This window comes from Gymnoscopelus braueri, assembly GCF_963280865.1.
Source record: "Gymnoscopelus braueri genome assembly, chromosome: 14".
Classification (NCBI taxonomy): domain Eukaryota; kingdom Metazoa; phylum Chordata; class Actinopteri; order Myctophiformes; family Myctophidae; genus Gymnoscopelus; species Gymnoscopelus braueri.
In genome coordinates, this window is record NC_137619.1 from 22313197 (window position 1) to 22331823 (window position 18627).

Consider the following 18627-nt stretch of genomic DNA (forward strand, 5'->3'; position numbering starts at 1 on the left):
GGGCCCCTGGAGATTTTAGACACACACTCTGACAGATCCGTAGCGTTCAGCAGGATGGCGTTGGTACCTGTGGAGCAGGGCTGCCATATGATCATGCTGCTGGGAGAATCTTTATTCATGCATTTATTGTGTGTTGTATACTGTAGATGTTGATACAGAGTGGAAATGTTAGTTCTTATATGGCATACATGGTAATCCGTGAAGTAGGAAGAGATATATATATATATACTGTACCTACGAATTGAGTACGTGAGGACTCCATTTGAAACAAGCCATTGCGGCTTTTCTGGGCTTTTTCAATCCTATTTAGTTGACCTTGTATTGTGAACTGTACTTCCATGTGCTTTTTCTCTTCAAACTTCTAAATAAAGTATTCAATCAATTATTCAATAAAACACAAACTATATATATTGGTGGTGATGGTTAGATAAATACTATCTATCCATCTATTCTACTTATCTTTCTTCTTCAGAAGAGTAGTTCATGTAGAACAGGCATGTACAGCATGTGTGCATGGACACATAAAGCCCTGGCCTACACACGTCCGCGCACACAGACATTTTCACACACATTTTCACTTTCACAGAAGACCAATACGCACAGACACAAGATCTCACACAGGACCACATGTATGCACTCTCATTCTCTGTTACACACACTGCACACCGTTATCAGCGCTCGCCGTCCATCTCTCCGGGTGATGGTGACTGATCGAGATTCTAATCTGCCCAGATATTGATCAATGTAACGGCCCGTGTCATTGATCCCCATGTGTGTCATCACTACGGTGATCAGATTGCGCTGTTATCCATCATGTTCAACAGTCACTGAATAATGACATCATCAAGGGAGAGAATAGCCTGGTAAACGATCCCGGTCACGTGAATTCACATTATCATCATGTGTCTTCTGCAGACCGGTCTGGTCCCAAGTGCTGGATGGCCGTTTTGCAGAAGCCAAAAAGTGGAAGAGCCAATCAGCGCTTCCACTTTTTGGTTTCTGCAAAACGACCATCCAGCACTTGGGACCAGAACGGTCTGCAGAAGACACATAATAATCTGAATTCACGCAACCGGGATGGTTTACCAGGCTAGGGAGAGACAAGACTGTAAGGCAAGCTAAATCTATGCAAGTCTATGCAAGTAGAATAGAAGAGTGTTCTTATTTGATTTAAAGTGTTTAAAGGGTTGTATAACTAAATGTCGGTGTTGGTTGATGCGGCTGTGTACGTACCAAAAGCTGCTGATCTTTCAACATCTGTGCACAAGCCTTTCATGCATGGAAATGAGGTTGCTACATAGGAAAATCCCCAGTGTTAATACTTAATACTAAGGATTTTGCTGTGTACGTGTGCAGGAGGTTTTTGCATGCCTGGCCTCATTAATATTTATGGTGACAGCAGGTAGGGCCACAAAGGAAATAGAGAATATTTCACATCATGTCATATTGTTGTTACTTCTGAGGAAATAAAAGATGACTTACCACCATTTATTATAGTTGACTGAAACTAAACTAAAAACATTTTTAGTTACTGTAACTGAAATAAAAATAAACTAGAAAAGTGTGATCCTCGGAGAACAGTTCTCCACCAGGCTGGGTTGCCTACTGTACCCAAGACCCAAAACTGTGGTCATAGCCACTTGGAATGGGATCAGAAAAATGAAACTCATACATCTTGATCAAATGACCCCATATATAATGTGTACCAATTTGTGTGAATTCTGGACACAATCTGTAGGAGTAGTAGCATGAAGTATGTTTTGAAGAAAACGTAAAGAATTTAATCTGGTTTCCAGCCGATCAGTTCAGCAGTGCTTGTAGTGTGCAAAACGGGCCACTCCTGCAAACTTGGAAGCCAATCTTGAAGGATGAATCCAAAATCCAAAAAAAGCTACGAGGAAATAGCTGCACAGTTTCAGCTGAAGAAAGGAACGATGTTTCTGATGCCTTGTTGCTGGGCAGAGGCCCCGAAATATGTGATGCAAATTTGGGGTCAGTCAGAGAACGTGTTCATGATTTTTGGTGGTTTTTATAAAACAGGTCCCTCACAAGCTTTGGAAGGCAAAATGTGTAGGAAGAGTAGCAAAATGTGTGTTTGGCCAAATGGCTGAAAACCTTTTTTAGTTGGAATCAGAGTCCGCAGTCCTGACTGAGGTCATTCCACAGCTTGGTTGGGACTTGGGAGTCAGGAAGGAGAAGAGTCTAGGATGCTTGGAGCAATGGCCAGAGTGTCGTAGGGAAGGGACGTATTTACACCAGACTCGTACTTGGAATGTAGGTCTGACAGCCACTAGAAGTGAATTTTCTAAGAAATGCTATTATTCACTTCAAGGACCTGTATAGGTATTTGAATTAAAATGCAAGAGAAAACAAGCACCGTTTAAGATCTCTGGAAGACCTTGGACGTTTGAGTCTCCTATGAGTTCATTAACTAAAAACGTATATTATATTTTTGTTTACAGTGAATACAGTGAAAAGCCCACAAACCTATATACAGTACACACACATACAGGCATACAATAACACACCTGCACATCTAAGCACGTACAGTATATGCTAAACACGTACCTAATGCTGTGCAGGTATGCACAGCTCTGCTCACATAAACATACTGTACATACTGTACACGCAATCACATACACATCACACACACACACACACACACACACACACACACACACACACACACATCACACACACACACACACACACACACACACACACACACACACACACACACACACACACACACACACACACACACACACACACACACACATCCAGACACAGTACACCGCTATGCACAGAGTTACTAAATCTGCCGTCCATGCCTTCTGTGTGTCTGTCTGGATGACAGTAAAGACCTATTAGTGAGCAAGCCACGATCAGATCCAGATGTGAGCTGGAAGTCAGAGATCCAAGCAGGCCTCCGCCATAACTCAGAGCCAGGTAGAGGCCTGTCAGCCAGGCTAGACAGTACCCCAGTAAACCATGCACCCCCACCCATCCCCATCATATTTCATATAGATCCCATGGAAAATAAATGGTGGCATCAATCAAAAGTGGATTGGCTGTGGCCAGGAGAGAAAGAGAGAGCAAGACAGAGATAGGGAGAGACGGAGAGAGAGAGAAACATAAAGGAGACAAGAAGATTAAAAGAAAAATAGTACACGTGTGTTTGAAAGGAGAATGAGAGTGTGTGTGTGTGTGTGTGTGTGTGTGTGTGTGGGTGGGTGGGTGGGTGGGTGCGTGCGTGCGTGTGTCTGAAGGAAAGAGAGAATACCAAGATGAAATGAGAGGCAATAAGGCAACGTTATATGGGAAGAAGACTGATATAAATATTAATAGAGAACAAGACTAGAGTCTAATAAATACTGTTATCAATATTTAGGTAACTGAAGTAAGTAGATGTGCAGTTTCAGAATAAAACTGCTCTGGTATTAAACATTAATATAGACACCATTTAAATGGGTAAGCCGGATATCTCCCTTTGACATAACATACATTTAGCCTAAAATGATTCTACTCATTCAGTTGTTGCCCAACTTGCCCAGCTGTTGTTAGATTTCAGTTCCAGTGGGACATAAACAGCCAACAATGAAAACTAAAAGGAAAACCACAATGCATCTGAAAATATCTGAAAGTATTCTCCAACAAGATATTAATGTATGTTTTCTTGAAATACATGGTCTAAGATTATTGTGATTGCCATTTGGGACTTCGGTACTCTCACTTTGGAAAGGCATGTGCGCGTGTGTGCATGCGGGATATGGGAATGTAACAGTAACATGTGCGACAGTTAAATAGAAAAATGTCTGCGATGTAGTGGTGGAGAACTTTAAGCCCTGGACACATACAAGTGTCTGGATAATAAATACAGCAATGTGAAAAATAATATGGTGATACTGTACTCAGCTGTGGCAAAAGAAATGTGCACAACCATTGCCTGCTGAGTAGTGTGGTGTGGTCTAAATAGTAATCTACAGTTTACTATACTGTAAAAACTCCTCCAAAAAGGTTCGGAATCTTAACTTCGGTTGATTATTTCTCCCCTTCAATAATACCAATTGGTATTCTATTTCATATCGTTGTTATTGTTGATCAGTCACCTTTACAACGAGGTATAACTTGTTTGGATCGTGCAATCGTGGAATGAGCAACACAGCTAAACACCAGCTTCCACTTGCCCTATTGCAAAACTAAAGTTAGATTGTATATCTTTTGTGAGTGGCAAATGTTTACTCCCATTCCCGCGAAAATGACGTCATCCGGCCAGAAAACGAAAACGGAAATGCACCGGTTTCCTGTTTGGCCAGGAACTACCGCACCGGTTTCCTGTTTGGCCAGGAACTACCGCGCTAATAACAAAAAGGAATCTCACGCTGTTTTTAAGAGATTGTAGGATTTGAAGATCGAAAAACAACAGAAAAAGAAAACACAGCTCACGGTAACTAAAGCTCCACTGGCTAAGAGAAACGATCCACAGATAGTATAAAACAATTAAAAGAACGCTTTTTGAAACGCTTCCGTCTTCCGGTGAAAACAAATGGAATTCTGGGTAACGCAGGAATAAACGAACGGCCTGCAGTGATGGTAATGACCAGGAGAGGCTGCTAAAAATCTTTATTTGTGGACCTGCATTGTATTACTTTAACAAAGTTGCAGGACCCATGCTCAGGTGCCAGTCACACACCTGCCAGCTGGTGTGTTGCTCATTCCACAATTGCACGATCCTTACAAGTTATGCCGAGAGACAGCGTGATCCCAAATCGACGTTGGAGAATAGTTTCAGAACTTTTTGTATGGAGTTTTACAGTTTTACACCAATAAAAACGTGCTTCACAAGACTTCATTTATGTGTGTTTTTTTTAACTACTTTACAGATTTTTGCCTACAACTCAACTTTCACACTCTTCTTAACTTTAACTTTAACTCCACCGGCTTACTGAGTCTATCATGGACTGAAGTGCTTCTGTTTGTTACGCACATACTTTAGCAGCATGAGCTGTGATTGGTTTGAGGGGACAGACATACAGTAGTATACATACAGTGCAGACAATCTCTGTTAAAGACGACCTGGCCTACAGCCATGCCATAAAATACAGTAGTAAGGAAACAGTCAGACAGTGATACAAATAGAAGTGTGTGTACAGCACATGAATCTGTGTGTGTACACCTGTGTGTGTGTGTTTCTACTGTGCTACTGTATATGATCTATTTTTTAATTAATTATTAAGAAGTGTATTGTGATGTATTGCAATGTAATGTTGTCCTTTGTGTGTGTGTGTGTGTGTGTGTGTGTGTGTGTGTGTGTGTGTGTGTGTGTGTGTGTGCGTGCGTGCGTGCGTGCGTGCGTGCGTGCGTGCGTGCGTGCGTGCGTGCGTGCGTGCGTGCGTGCGTGCGTGCGTGCGTGCGTGCGTGCGTGCGTGCGTGCGTGTGTGTGTGTGTGTCTGTGTGTGTGTGTGTGTGTGTGTGTGTGTGTCTCCTACAGGTTCGTTTTGGTGTTTGGGTGTCTGGTTCTCTCAGTGTTCTCAACCATCCCTGCTCACCAGGACATCTCCTCACACTGTCTGCTTATTCTGGTAGTGGTACACATGCACACGTACACGCACAAGCATACGTACACTGTAACGAATTGGACTGTAGAATTTACAGTTAATAGCTGGCAGCAAAGTTGCCAATAAAGTACTGTAATAGCTACTGTAGTTACTGTAAAAAAGAACTACAGTAAATCAGAGTATAAGTGTTTTGCAGTTTGTTACTGTAAAAAAGAATTACAGTAAATTACAGTATACATTTTTACAGTTTGTTGCTGTAATTTAAATTACAACAAGTTATTGTAAAATCCATTTACAGCTACTTACTGGCAACTTTTGCTGCCAGTAATAGCTGTAATACTTATATACAATATATTATTGTAGATTTGTTTTACAGTTATTTCATTGTTAAATGCAAATTAGTGTTTAATCCAATTAATCAGTGCATTAAATTATCTTCAACAGTTAGATAAAAGCCAGAGTCAGATCTGCAATAAAACATTTATTAAAACTTTTTACATTAAGATTGTTTACCTGTAAAACCAACAATATTAAGACAAGTGCAAACTTATTTTTTTCCCCTGTCAGGGGTCAGTCATGATTCTCTTAATTGCATGCTTCTGTAGAAGGCCCGTAGGACATATCCATGTAACCATACAAACAGACATACACGTACCGTATACATGCAGACATGGATTATGGCACTGTCTCACACATCATGCACTGTATATACAGTGTCACATCATGTGACATTTCTGTCTGCATTACAATAATCACATATCCAGAGGCCATACTGGCACGCCTAACACCCCCCACCACGTACACACGCACAGACACGCATATGGCTTTAGCAAGCTGGAGATGAGTAATCTGGCTGAGGGGATGTCTGTGGACCATCAGCTGAGTCACTGTAGCTCAGCCGCACACACATACACTCAACCCCTCTAGACACACTCACAGATACACGGACACCCACACGCTCTCTCGGCGTCACTCTAACTCTCCCTGTTCTGTCTCACACTAACACCTGTAAAACCAACAATATTAAGACTCTAGTGCAAACTTTTTTTTTTCTCATCAGGGGGCCCTGACCCAGAAAAGGTTGAGAACCACTGAGATTTTAAACATGAACCTCCCCAGCCAATCGAGTCAGCGGCAGGCAAGCCAGATCCAGACAGAGCATTGACAGTGCTGTTAGCCACTGTCAATGCTGTGTACTGGCACCCACAATCTAGCTCACCCACCGCTAGCCCGACCAGCTGAAAAGGTTGAGAACCACTGAAAACATGAACAGCAAAATGTCACATGTCAGATACATTGTGCAAAGATAAAAGTGCAAAGATAAAAGTGCAAACTTTTGCAAACTTTGTGCAAACATCCATCCAGGAGAAATGGACGTGGAACCAAAAACATGGAGGTAGTCTTGAGGCATCAAACAAAGGCAAAAAAGTCTGTTAAGGAGATGACATATGTCAAAATCCATTCAGGCAGGAGGTCTAAACCAGCAGGAATCCATGGAACACAAGGTTGGAAATCAGCAACATCTGTTAGGGCACAAAAAAGAACAAGAAAGAACAATATAAGTATTGAAAGCTGATTAGGAGGTGCAGGTGGGAAACAAGCAGAGAAGCTCCAGTGACATCCAGAAACTGCCCTGTGATCCTTTCTTCTTACATTAGTTGACTTTCCCTTTTCTGAACAACACCTAGTAGGTATTCCTTTTGCACAACTACTTACACAGGAGATGACAGCCAAATAAGTCAATAAGTGGGCCTGCACACCATATTCACTTACTAAAGATTTATTTGAAGAAACATGTTTCGTATGTTAACTATGAAGGTCAGCTAATTGAAACCTTTCTTAAAGAAATAAATACAAAAAAATGTAACTGAAGACAGTGTTCTAGACCACTTTTCTTCTGAACAACTCCTAAAATCAGAGCATAAATTATAAAACTGTACTGCTTTATTATGTATAAAATATGACCTAAGATGGCAAAGCAACATATTAAGAATTTCATTCATATAGTGGGCAAGAGAATGGTCCAAATTCTTTTCACATGACTTACACTCAAAGCCAATTGAAGTCCATCAGTCGCTTCAGGAGGGAGGCGACGGGAGGACAGACCGAATTGTTCCTCTTCTCTCTCACCTTCCCACTTTTTTGGCCGAGCAGCTTGGTTGTTTTGGTGCCACTGCCAGTGGTTGGGTTGATCCCAATGAAACATCTGCAATGACAAATCACATACTCTTTATGTAAAAGGTGCACTCACAGCTGCTCTACCAGAGAGCACATCTTTCGAGTTACACATGATGGTTCTACTTCAAGCAGAAAGTTACCTTTGTATGAACTCCAGAGTGTAGCAGGCGTGCTCCTGGTACACCAGATTTAAATTGTAATAGCTGGAAAATAGAGCTGCCATTCCAGCCAGGAAGTTGGTTTGTGGAGCCACAACGACCTGCCCCTCAATGCTCAGCATCCACTCAGTAGCTGTGAGAACATCACCTAAACATAATTAGACATATGGTTTGCATGTTAACAGTGTTTGTCTGTTGCTTTCCACATACTAAAACATGTCCTCCATTAGTATCCGTATCTGCAATGCTTTAAAACATATTAGAAACTGTATACACTACCTAGGACAATTAGACGCGGAGAGTCTGGAAGGTTCATTGTCCTTTCGACATCTGCTGCTGTCGCCAACACCTAAAAGACAGAAAAAAATATATGTAGTCAGGGTAACAGCTTCAACTTGGGCATAACACAAGTTTACAGGTGTACAAGAGTGAAATTATCTTTTGTACAAGCTAGCCACACATTTTGCATTAATTGTATTAATAGGGGGAAAAAAGCCAAACAACAAAACAGAATTCAAGTATCAAATGAAACTAAAAGATATACCAAAATTAAATACAAAATAAAGACATTGTGCATCTACAGTATAGTCACATAAAATGACAGTGCTGCTGCGAGGGCACGGTGGCGCAGTCGGTAGCGCTGTCGCCTCACAGCTAGAAGGTCCTGGCCTCGATTCCCACCGGGGACGCTGTGGGCGCTGGGGGCGTGTCTTCTCATCAGCGCCCATACCCTAGGTGGGATTGGTGAAAGGGCCTACTCTGTGTGGAGTTTGCATGTTCTCCCCGTGTCTCTCAGGGTAGTTAATAATACCCTCACAAAAACATGTGGTCGCTATACCGCCTCCCCCATGACAGCCGGGGCGCCTGATGGAGGGGAAAGGAACTGGTTGGGATAACGTGTTCCTTCCACACTCTACGTCCAACCAGGGAAACTCTCCCCTGTCAGGTGACAAGAAGGTCAGTTGGCTCTCATGCATTGAAGGAGGCATGAGCTCGGCCCTGGCCTCCCTAGGCTGGTGAGAGGAGTGTAGCAACCAGGATCACTTAGAAAATTGGCACCAGGTGGAAAATAAGGGTTACAAATTCGTGGGATAAATATTTAAGTTAAAAACATTTTTGACAGTGCTGTGCCAGTATAAAATGACACAGCATCTAAAGGCTGGTTTATACTTAGTTGCACGTCAGTGTCATGCACCGAAAATAGCAGATCTACAAGCTCAGAATGCATCACAATGCACACGTTCTGAGCTTATAGATCAGCTATTTTCAGCGTTCAATACTGACATGCAACTAAGTATAACTGAGACGTAAGCAGGGGCTCAGCACCTGTTCAGCAGCCTGACGACCTTGCTGTGGAAACTGTCCCTGAAGGTCAGTTAATTCAGAATTTAATGCTGCGATATCGCCTGCCTGACTGTAGCAGAGTGGGCTGATTGTAAAATACACAATATAAATGTCAAAAGCTTTAAACTATAATAATTTCATACTCACATCTGCCTGCAAAATGAGTCCATCTAGGTCTTCCTTGAAGTGTGCCATCAGCAGTAGGATCACACATGGTGATGGGTCACAGTTTTCTTCATGGTCGTACTTCACCAGGATGCGCTTGACCTCATCAGCATTAGACTTCCGCTGGAAAAACCGAAGGATCAGCTTCCCTTTTTCGTGCATAGCCTGCTCCATTTTATCCAGGATGCCAATGTCTGTGAGTAATTGGAAATGGCTGTACAGCAACTTTGGTGTGAACAGATATGGCCACTCATTCTTCAGCTCAGAAATCGAAGGAGATGGGCTGGCATTGATGTTTTTTCTTTGTAGGTAGTAGGTTTCTTGCATTAACTGAGTCAAATGTCCTCTCTCTGCCCCATTTGGCCCCTCGGTGCTGTACAGGTCTTTCATTTCCCTCTGCTTCTCTTTGAGACTCTCTTCAGTTTCATCTGGTGGACAGTCAGGCTGCCATCTCACACAGCCATATTGGTCAGCTGGTCCTTTTGCCATGTCTGCAAGTGAATTTGAGCTCTTCCTTTTCGGCGCCCTTCGTCTGGACAGAGTATTTCCACGATTAAGATGATTTGCTCTAAAAGTTATTTGAGCTGCTAGACTTTCATAGCCATTACCAAATCTTGTGTTGTCTCCTGGTATGACATCAGCAAAGCTGCTGTAATGCTGGTTTACAATCCTTTTGGCCACCATCTTGCACTGAGATAGTTTGGGATTCTCAGTCAGCCTCATTTCATCAACGATAATTCGTACCATTGCCTTGCGGTCTTTTTCGGATGGACGACATCCCTGTGCAATGGCAGTTGTGATACCAAGAGGCATTCTGTGCCAAGGCACACTGAAGTTCTCAATCCAGTCATCTAAATGGACAGTCATTCTGGAGCCATTACTGTGAGCCTGACTTGGAGTGCTGGGGGGTGAAAATGTAGACTGAGCAGCCTCTGTAGGGGTCCTGGGGGGTGAAAATGTAGACTGAGCAGCCTCTGTAGGGGTCATGTAGTCTGAGGGTTCTACAGGAGTCAGTGTTATCGTTTGCTCTAAAAAGGGAAACATATACGAATGTAATGGGATAGCTCAATAACTACAAATAATACAATCATATGACACTTCACAGTACTTTTCAGTACAATTAGGACCATAACATAATCTAAGACATACCGTCAACTTTCCATGCATTAAGAAGCTTCCTACACTGGATAAGTGATAGGTTGCCAATGGCTTTGAGATCATCCTCGCCAACTAAATGCAGGTCAGCTCGGGATTCCACTCCCATGTCTGCCAACTTGACCAGGAGGGACTCTAGTTTATCCTCTGGTAGGCTAGGTAATACTGCCAACACAGCTTGTTTAATTCCTTCCTCAAGTGTCGCCATGTCAGTATCTGGGAGAGAGGGAGGACACATGTTAGTATCAGGGAGAGAATGACACATGTCAGTATCTGGGAGGGAGTGATGCAATATAATCACTGATGTGCCATTCAGCTTGTATCCCATTAGTGGATGATAATCAAGGAGGTCTTCTTGCTTAACACACATGTAGTTTGCTTCCTGATCTACTTCTGTGAGACTGTAAACACCCAAATCAGCCATCTCCACAGCCTGCTGCCTCCCTACAACAAAGTAGACCAAATCGCTACGATGGATCAAGATCAGCCTAATCTCACCCATGTTAAGGCCCTCATCATCTTGTCCTAGAATTACATGCATCCCTTTCTTGTACTTTGTGCCTTTGAAAGTGACAGCATTAGTGGCTATAGTGTCATGTGTGAAGTTAAGTGGTGCTGTTGCTTCTTTGATGCTTTTGTTATAGTCCTCAATATAGAATTCAGTTCCTTTTTCAACCTGGATTACAGGAGGGAAAAGACTGCCAACACTTAGGTATGTTTGAAGGAGCTGGTGTCGCTCTGCAAGAGTAGCACACAGGTTCTTAAAGTTGTGCAGTTTTCTGGCACACTGTTTGAAGAATGTATGTTTGCTCTCAAATCTCAAAGTCCAAAGACGGATGAGAGGTCCGAAGTGTAGAATAAGCTGAGGATAGTGACTGAGATAATGATGCTTTGGTTTGATGGTATTCTGTGGAAACAACTCCACTCTGGACTGTATATATTCCTCAATGAGGACATGCAAGTATTCAATCTGAAAAGTGGTAATTGCTGGTGCACATATGTAAGCAACCATCTCTCTCATGAGCAAAATTAACTTCCAAACAGCATTGTCAGATGGATTCTTGATCCTGTCTCCAATTAAAAGAGGAAGCAATCTCAACAGGCACCAATTCTGGACAGCATGGCCACTTAACTTCTCACTATCTGGGTTGAAATCAGGGGGTTTGTCATTTGCTTCATTTCCAAGGTAGGTAAAGTTACTTATACTTCTGTTCAAATCTGTATAGGTGAACTGTTTTTCCTTGTTTACCAAGTGGTTGATACACAATGCCAGGTCAACAGAAACAATGCCCTCAAAAAGGTCATGTCCGAGACATGGTGGCAGACCAGGCTGACAAACATGAAAGTAAGATAACTGGTTGAACATGGAGTCAAATTTTATGCCATGCACTGAGTCTCTGCCACCTGCTCCTACTTCTTCTACATGCTGCTGATATAAATGTTTTGTTCTCTTTAAACCAATGGACAAGGGACTCTTGTCCCATGTTTTTCTCTCTATTTCACAAAACCTACAAAAAAAGTGACTCCTGCTGAAATTTTCTACAAAGCCTCCAATACAATGAGAACCAAGATTATCTCCAGCTATAGCACATACAGAACCTCGAATAACTTTGCCGTCCCTCAAAACAATACCACTGTCCTCTAGATCCTTGAGATCTTTTATCAGTGGACTGAAAACCTTTTCTTGTTCGAAAAACTTGAAGTCTTGTTCCCTGCAGAGAAGAACAAGCTGCATGTGATCAATATTTGATCTATTGTACGGCAAAATGTTACCAAGTGTCAGATACACTGCCAGTATCTTGTGTTTTTTTCGGCCTGATCCTAGTGGATTGGCGACCTCAAAAGCATCTTGATAAAGGATCAAGGCTAACGATGATGTTTCACTTTTAAATAAGACATTGTCTGTAGTATTCTGTCCATCCCATACATCCATGAACACATCACGAGTAGAGAGGCGAGAATGGGCCTTTTCATACTGCTGTTTGAAACCCTCGTTTTCAAACAGGGACGTTAGAGTTTCTTTTATTGGCACATATTGTGCAAAGCATTCTTTTCCTGACAAATTTGTACCTAGATACAAGGGGAGAGGTTGAACATAATTGAAGCTGTTTTTAAACACTGACTTACGACGCTGATCTGTACGCAAAATGTTGTTGCCCTTTTTTAATATGTCATCTTTTGCAAGCTCTTCAATTACATCTGTAATCGTCATGTCAGGCACCCCAAGCACGGACAATTTCTCTTTAAGCTTTGAAAAGAGATGTGACTGAACAACATCATGAATGTCTTGGACCTCTTCAATTATAGTCTGAATAACTGACGCAGGTAAAAGTAGCTTAGCCTGAAGCTTCAAATAAAACAAAGACAAGTTCTTTAAAAAGAGGTCTTTATCTACACTATCATAAAGTTCACCGGTCTCAGGCTGTTCATCAATCTCAGTGAGAGAGGTGGAGGGCTGACTCTCAGTTTGGGATGGGTTTTCAAACTGTGCTAGTTGGGATGGGTGTTGAAACATTGCCTCATCATGTAGATGCTCAGCTGAACTGTTTTTGTGTGTCCTCGAAACATGAGATGAAAATGTGGATTTCACACCAAATGTTTTCTCACAACCCCTAAAAGGACATGTTATTTTCCTGCCCTCTTGTATATGGCCTTTCAAATGATTAAGGAAATTCTTAAGATTTGTAAATGTGATCTGACAAAATTCAATCTGACAAATCAGTGTTGTGCCAATGTGTTGGTCTGTAACACTCCTCCTGTGAGACTGCTTATGATCTCTGTATAGGTGAGACTTGAAGGCTGCAAACTTTCTGAATGCACGGGTACAATCAGGTACACCACAGGTAAAAAGGAAGTTTGGCGCATTACTGTGAAGAGTCATATGACGAGTAAAACCTACTATGGTTTTACTCTCATGGGCACACTGTTTGCAGAGATACATTTCTGGGCTCTGAAGAGATTTGTTTTTTCCTAGTGATTTCACCTTTTCACTTCTTCTTCTTGACCAGTCTTTGCACTGCGCACTTTCAGCATCTGTAACAGACAGTAGAAAGTAACAACATTATAAGACATTATTTGTGCCATCGACAGTAAATTAAAATGTAATATTAACTCATCAGATTGCTCATAATTCATTCAGTTCTTCTGATGAACTCAATGCAGAACTGACTAATGAACTCATGTTATACATCAGTGGTTCTTAAAGTAATACTAGGTAACGTTTTCAACAAAACTAAAGTTAAATTGTATATCTTTTGCGAGTGGCAAAAGTTTCACAACACCCACTCCGTGAATTTCACCCCCGGAAGCCTTTTATTTATATATTTTCTATTGAAAGTGGACTGGGGGGACATTCCCGGGGAAATGACGTTCCTGGCCAACGTCATGACGTCGTGGCCGACGTCCCCAGGAACTACCGCAACGGTTTCCTGTTTGGCCAGGAACTACCGCGCTATAACAAAAAGGAACCTCACGCTGATGTTAAGATAATGTAGGATTGGAAGATCGAAAAAGAACAGAAAAAGAAAGCACAGCTCATGGTAACTAATGCTCCACTGGCTAAGAGAAACGATCCGTAGATAGTATAAAACAATTAAAAGATCGCTTTTTGAAACGCTTCCGGCTTCCGGTGAAAACGAATGGAATTCTGGGTAATCGAGGATTACGGAAATTGTATGCAGTGACGGTAGTGACCAGCAGAGGTTGCTAAAAATCGTTATTTGGGATTCTGCATTGTATTACTTTAAACATTTTCGTGTCAAGGACTCAAGATTTGTGTTACAAAAATGTTCAACAAATATTCCACACTTTTTTCACATTTTGTTCACTTGGTTTAACAGCTGATCTATGCTCACAACACAACACATGCAATGCACTGTGAGCTTGTAGATCTGCTATTTTCAAAAAAGCAAATTTATAGGGTTTAAGTGGTTAAACTGATTTTGATGCTCTTTGCTAATGTAGCTGGGGACCACCTGGACCCCTCCCCACCACCTGGGGGTCCCTAGTTCCCACTTTGAGAACCACTTTTATGCATTTCCTGCTTTTGTTAGCTACTGTGTGCAAAGCAAAACAAAGTAACAAACTAAAAAAAACGGATTACCAAATTTGTCTGCACACTAAAGTCCTCAATGATAATATAATTCTCCTTAAGGATCCATTGGTACCATTTGTACTCTCTCTTAATTAAATTATTTTACTTTGTACTGTAGGCTCAAAACAAGATTCATAAATTAAAAAAAAAAAAGGGATATGTGGCCAACATTAGCTCTCCTTTAAGAGCTAATGTTACAACTAACAAGTTGAATCACATTTTAACGTTTTAGGATGCCTGATCACATTGTAACATCATCCATTTATATTAAATCGTGCAAACACATTGCTTTCTATTGATATACCGTTAGTCCTGAAACATGACCGTCATATCGACGTTTTCTACATTTACAACCCGTACATCTACATCAACGTTCAGATTTCAAATATAAAGCGCTTACCCCAGGGCCACGGATGTTACAATTTGAATCGGGCGGGTTTAAGTATCCGTACCTTTTGTATTGTTCAATAAAAATCATTTTAATCCTATCGGTGGCCATTTTCTCCGAGTTTTCTGCACGCTTTCAACTACGCGACCATCGGTTGGGGGGTGTATTACATTATAGACATGCATTATAACTATGAGAAAATGGCCACCGATCGGATTAAAATGTTTTTTATTGAACAATACGGAAGATACGGGTACTTAGACACACCCGATTAAAATTGTAACATCCGTGGCCGTGGGTTAAGCACTTTATAGTTGAAGTATGAACATTTATGTTGATGTACGGGTTGAAAGTGCAAAAAACAGGTTGAAGTTCCGGCCATGAGGCTCGTGAAAGGACGAGCGTCGTGTGAACCATGGCTAAAACACGGTCGTGCACGGTTACATGAACGTGTTAGTTCATGTAACCGTGCACGACCGTGTTTGGATAACATTTTAATTCCATAAACTAATTAAACTTACCTGTTATCTAGTACAGAAAGCACCCCGGTTTGAAAAACAAATCTCTCAGCCGACAGCCGTTTATCTGCCTCCCGGGGTCTGTGGCTTCAAAGCTACCAAGCTCCGCCTTGTCTGTGGTTCTCAACCTGTGGGTCGAGACCCCCAGGAGGGTCCCCACATATTTTGGTGGGGGTCTCCAGATGACAGTGAAGTCATCGATCCAGTTTAGAGGACCTTGTATTGTGAATTGTACTTCCATGTACTTTTACCATGTCTTTCTAAATAAAGTATTCAATCAATCAATCAAAGTGACATTTTAAGTAACCATTTTAATACCTTAAAAAATCTAAAGAAAAAAAATCAAAGAAAAAGACCATTACTGCATTACAAGTAATCAACAAACTATACTATAAAAACTGGTCAAACATTGTCCAAATTGTCAAATAATATAAGAAAGAGAAGAAAAAAAAGAAAATAGCCGATCTGCAATAAGAAGTTATAGATTTTTGAAATAGTTCAAAGTTTAGCTTTTCTCAAAAACATTTTAATATTTTATTTTTAAATTAAAAAACACTTTTTCAGACTCAGAAAGGGACGCTGAATTGAATGGAATAGGTCTCAATTTTCTAGGACCTTGGGAAATACAAAAGCTCACCAAAAAGATTGGTTGACCTTTGCCACAAAATTTAGCACAAAATCTGTAACTAATCGCTCCAGATATTTTTTTTAAATCTAAAACTTCTCTCCATCCATATTGAGAGTAAGCCGGATATTTTGGCACCAGCCCTGATTTTTTTTGACACTGATAAAGCTCAAAGTTCAGCGAAAAGACTGCAAATGTCAACCCTTGTTACATTTTTAGAAATTGTATTTTTCTTCAAGACTCTGATTTATGACTAATGTGATGACGCTGATTCCAAATATGTACATTTTATTTTTCTCGGAAAACAGGAAGTGCCTCAAAAGGCCACTTCCTGGTTGGTTTTAGGGTGTTCCAGGCCCGTGATTTCCCCGATATATATTTTTTCCAAATCTACACGTAAAATAATGCTAAAATTTGAAATCATCAAACCCTGATATCAAATCATGATTTAATTATCCTTTAATTGGCTATGGTTACGGCTTCGCTATCTTGCTCGATATCTCGAATACGATAAGGACTTAGGGTCCACTTTTTGGATATGTTGTAGAGCTGGCTGAGACGCACGCGTGGATGTCTTGTTTGTCCCGGTATGGCACTTTTTTTTTTCTGACTTTGTCCTTTGGTATGGTCTTAAGGTTTAAGACTCTATGTGCCTTCCGAAAGTATAGAAGGTCAACTTAGGAGTGTCGTACCGTGACAAACAAGACATCCACGTGTGCGCCTTAGCAAGCTGTACAACATATCCAAAAGGCGGATTCTAAACATGTATCGTTATTGAGATATATTGCTTTATTGCACGTAATAACTTCACATTGGACCCTAGCCAATTAAGGAGAACGGTACGGCCTTGTGTGAGGAGAGTTATATGTTCGCGTTCGGGGCGACGCGCTGACCCAGAATTTGGTGTCCAATTTAGTTTTTACTCCTTTCAAACAGTTTTTCAGTCATTTTGAGGCATAAACAAGAAGTTGAAGGATAAAATTAATTATGATGATAATAACTGATAATGATGATGATGTTCACATCATGTAAAGCACTTTGTGATTTCCAAAAATGTAAAGTGTGGTATAAATGAAATATATTATTATTATTATGAATATGTATACTTTACATATTACTGTAAAACTACGTTCTACAGTTAGAATATAACCTGACTGTAATTCTTACAATATGTTACTGTGGAAAAATGCAGTAAGTTTCTGTAATGATTTTTTTTCCCATGATGCATTGCAAAATACAGTTAAACATTGTAAAATGACAGAACAGTAAATTACTGTAACATTTTACTGTAGAAATTAACCTGACTGTAATTTCTACATTATGTTACTGTGGAAAAATGCAGTAACTTTCTGTAATGATTTTTTTCCCATGATGCATTGCAAAATGCAGTTAAACATTGTAAATTGACAGAACAATAAGTTACTGTAAATTTTTACTGTAGAAATTACAGAAATTCGTTACAGTGTACACGCACAAGCACACGCACACGCACACACACACACACACACACACACACACACACACACACACGCGCACACACACACACACACACACACACACACACACACACACACACACACACACACACACACACACACACACACACACACACACACACACACACACACACACACACACACACACACACACACACACACACACACACACACAGTACTTAATGATGTGTGACCATGAGAGCTTACACAGTCCATGCTGTTCATATTCCTCTGTATTGATGGAGTTCAGATGTATGTGTGTGCGCGCACGTGTGTATGTATGTGTGTGCATGTGCATGTGCATGTGCATGTGCACGTGTGTCTGTCTGTCTGTCTATCTGTCTGTCTGTGTGTCTGTGTGTGTGTGTGTGTGTGTGTGACCATTTTAATCTCGGAGGTCCGCTTTGTATTTTCTGTGTAAGTATAGTGAATGAGGGAGTGAGTGAGTGAGTGAGTCGGTGTGTGTGTGTGTGTGTGTGTGTGTGTGTGTGTGTGTGTGTGTGTGTGTGTGTGTGTGTGCGCGCGCGCGCGCGTGTGTGTGTGTGTGTGTGTGTGTGTGTGTGTGTGTGTGTGTGTGTGTGTGTGTGTGTGTGTGTGTGTGGCTATGAGCATTGCTATATCATCAGAAATACCACTTCGGCATCTTCCACATAAATTCAAAACTCCTAACAGCTGTCCTACTACATTAGCTAAATGAGTTGGTCCCTGGCTAACAGCTGGTCCCTGACCTCCAGATTGACATGCTGCATTGAATAACTTCAACCTGCATCCCTATTCTGGGGAGAACATTCGGTTAAAATATATAATATATCGGTTATAATAGCAGATCTAGTATAGAACCCTGGTTGTTAACAACTTAAACCCGGTTAACTAAGTATATAGGGTCTTAAGTGGTTAACATCTACTTCAGTTGAGCACATATTTTCCAACTGATGTTACAAAGCAGAAA

The 18627-nt window shown here is 41.1% G+C and overlaps 2 protein-coding genes across 2 annotated transcripts in view; one reads left to right on the forward strand and one right to left on the reverse strand.

Moving 5' to 3' along the window:
* The window catches only part of kcnq5a (potassium voltage-gated channel, KQT-like subfamily, member 5a), a 147362-nt gene that overhangs the window by 89743 nt on the left and 38992 nt on the right, over positions 1 to 18627 (forward strand). The window contains exon 2 of the mRNA XM_080450328.1: positions 5492 to 5582. Within this exon, the coding sequence (XP_080306454.1) occupies positions 5492 to 5582 (91 nt within the window). The remainder of the gene's footprint in view (positions 1 to 5491; positions 5583 to 18627) is intronic.
* LOC308101031 (uncharacterized protein) lies at positions 6942 to 11010 on the reverse strand. The gene is made up of 6 exons (XM_080450313.1): positions 10553 to 11010; positions 9386 to 10431; positions 8174 to 8243; positions 7877 to 8042; positions 7606 to 7764; positions 6942 to 7081 (listed from the first exon to the last, which is right to left on the reverse strand). Exons 1-5 carry the CDS (start codon positions 10980 to 10982, stop codon positions 7608 to 7610), a joined length of 1869 nt encoding a protein of 622 aa, XP_080306439.1. The 5' UTR covers positions 10983 to 11010; the 3' UTR covers positions 6942 to 7081; positions 7606 to 7607.

Bases quoted from the DNA above. Each gene is read 5' to 3' on its own strand.
- LOC308101031 (XM_080450313.1), bottom strand. From the start codon at position 10,982: ATGGCTGATTTGGGTGTTTACAGTCTCACAGAAGTAGATCAGGAAGCA. The intron at 8,043-8,173 runs GTAGTGTATACA...AATTATGTTTAG, and splicing joins TCCGCGTCTAATTGTCCTAG to GTGATGTTCTCACAGCTACT. The intron at 7,765-7,876 runs GTAACTTTCTGC...TTGTCATTGCAG, and splicing joins ACTCTGGAGTTCATACAAAG to ATGTTTCATTGGGATCAACC.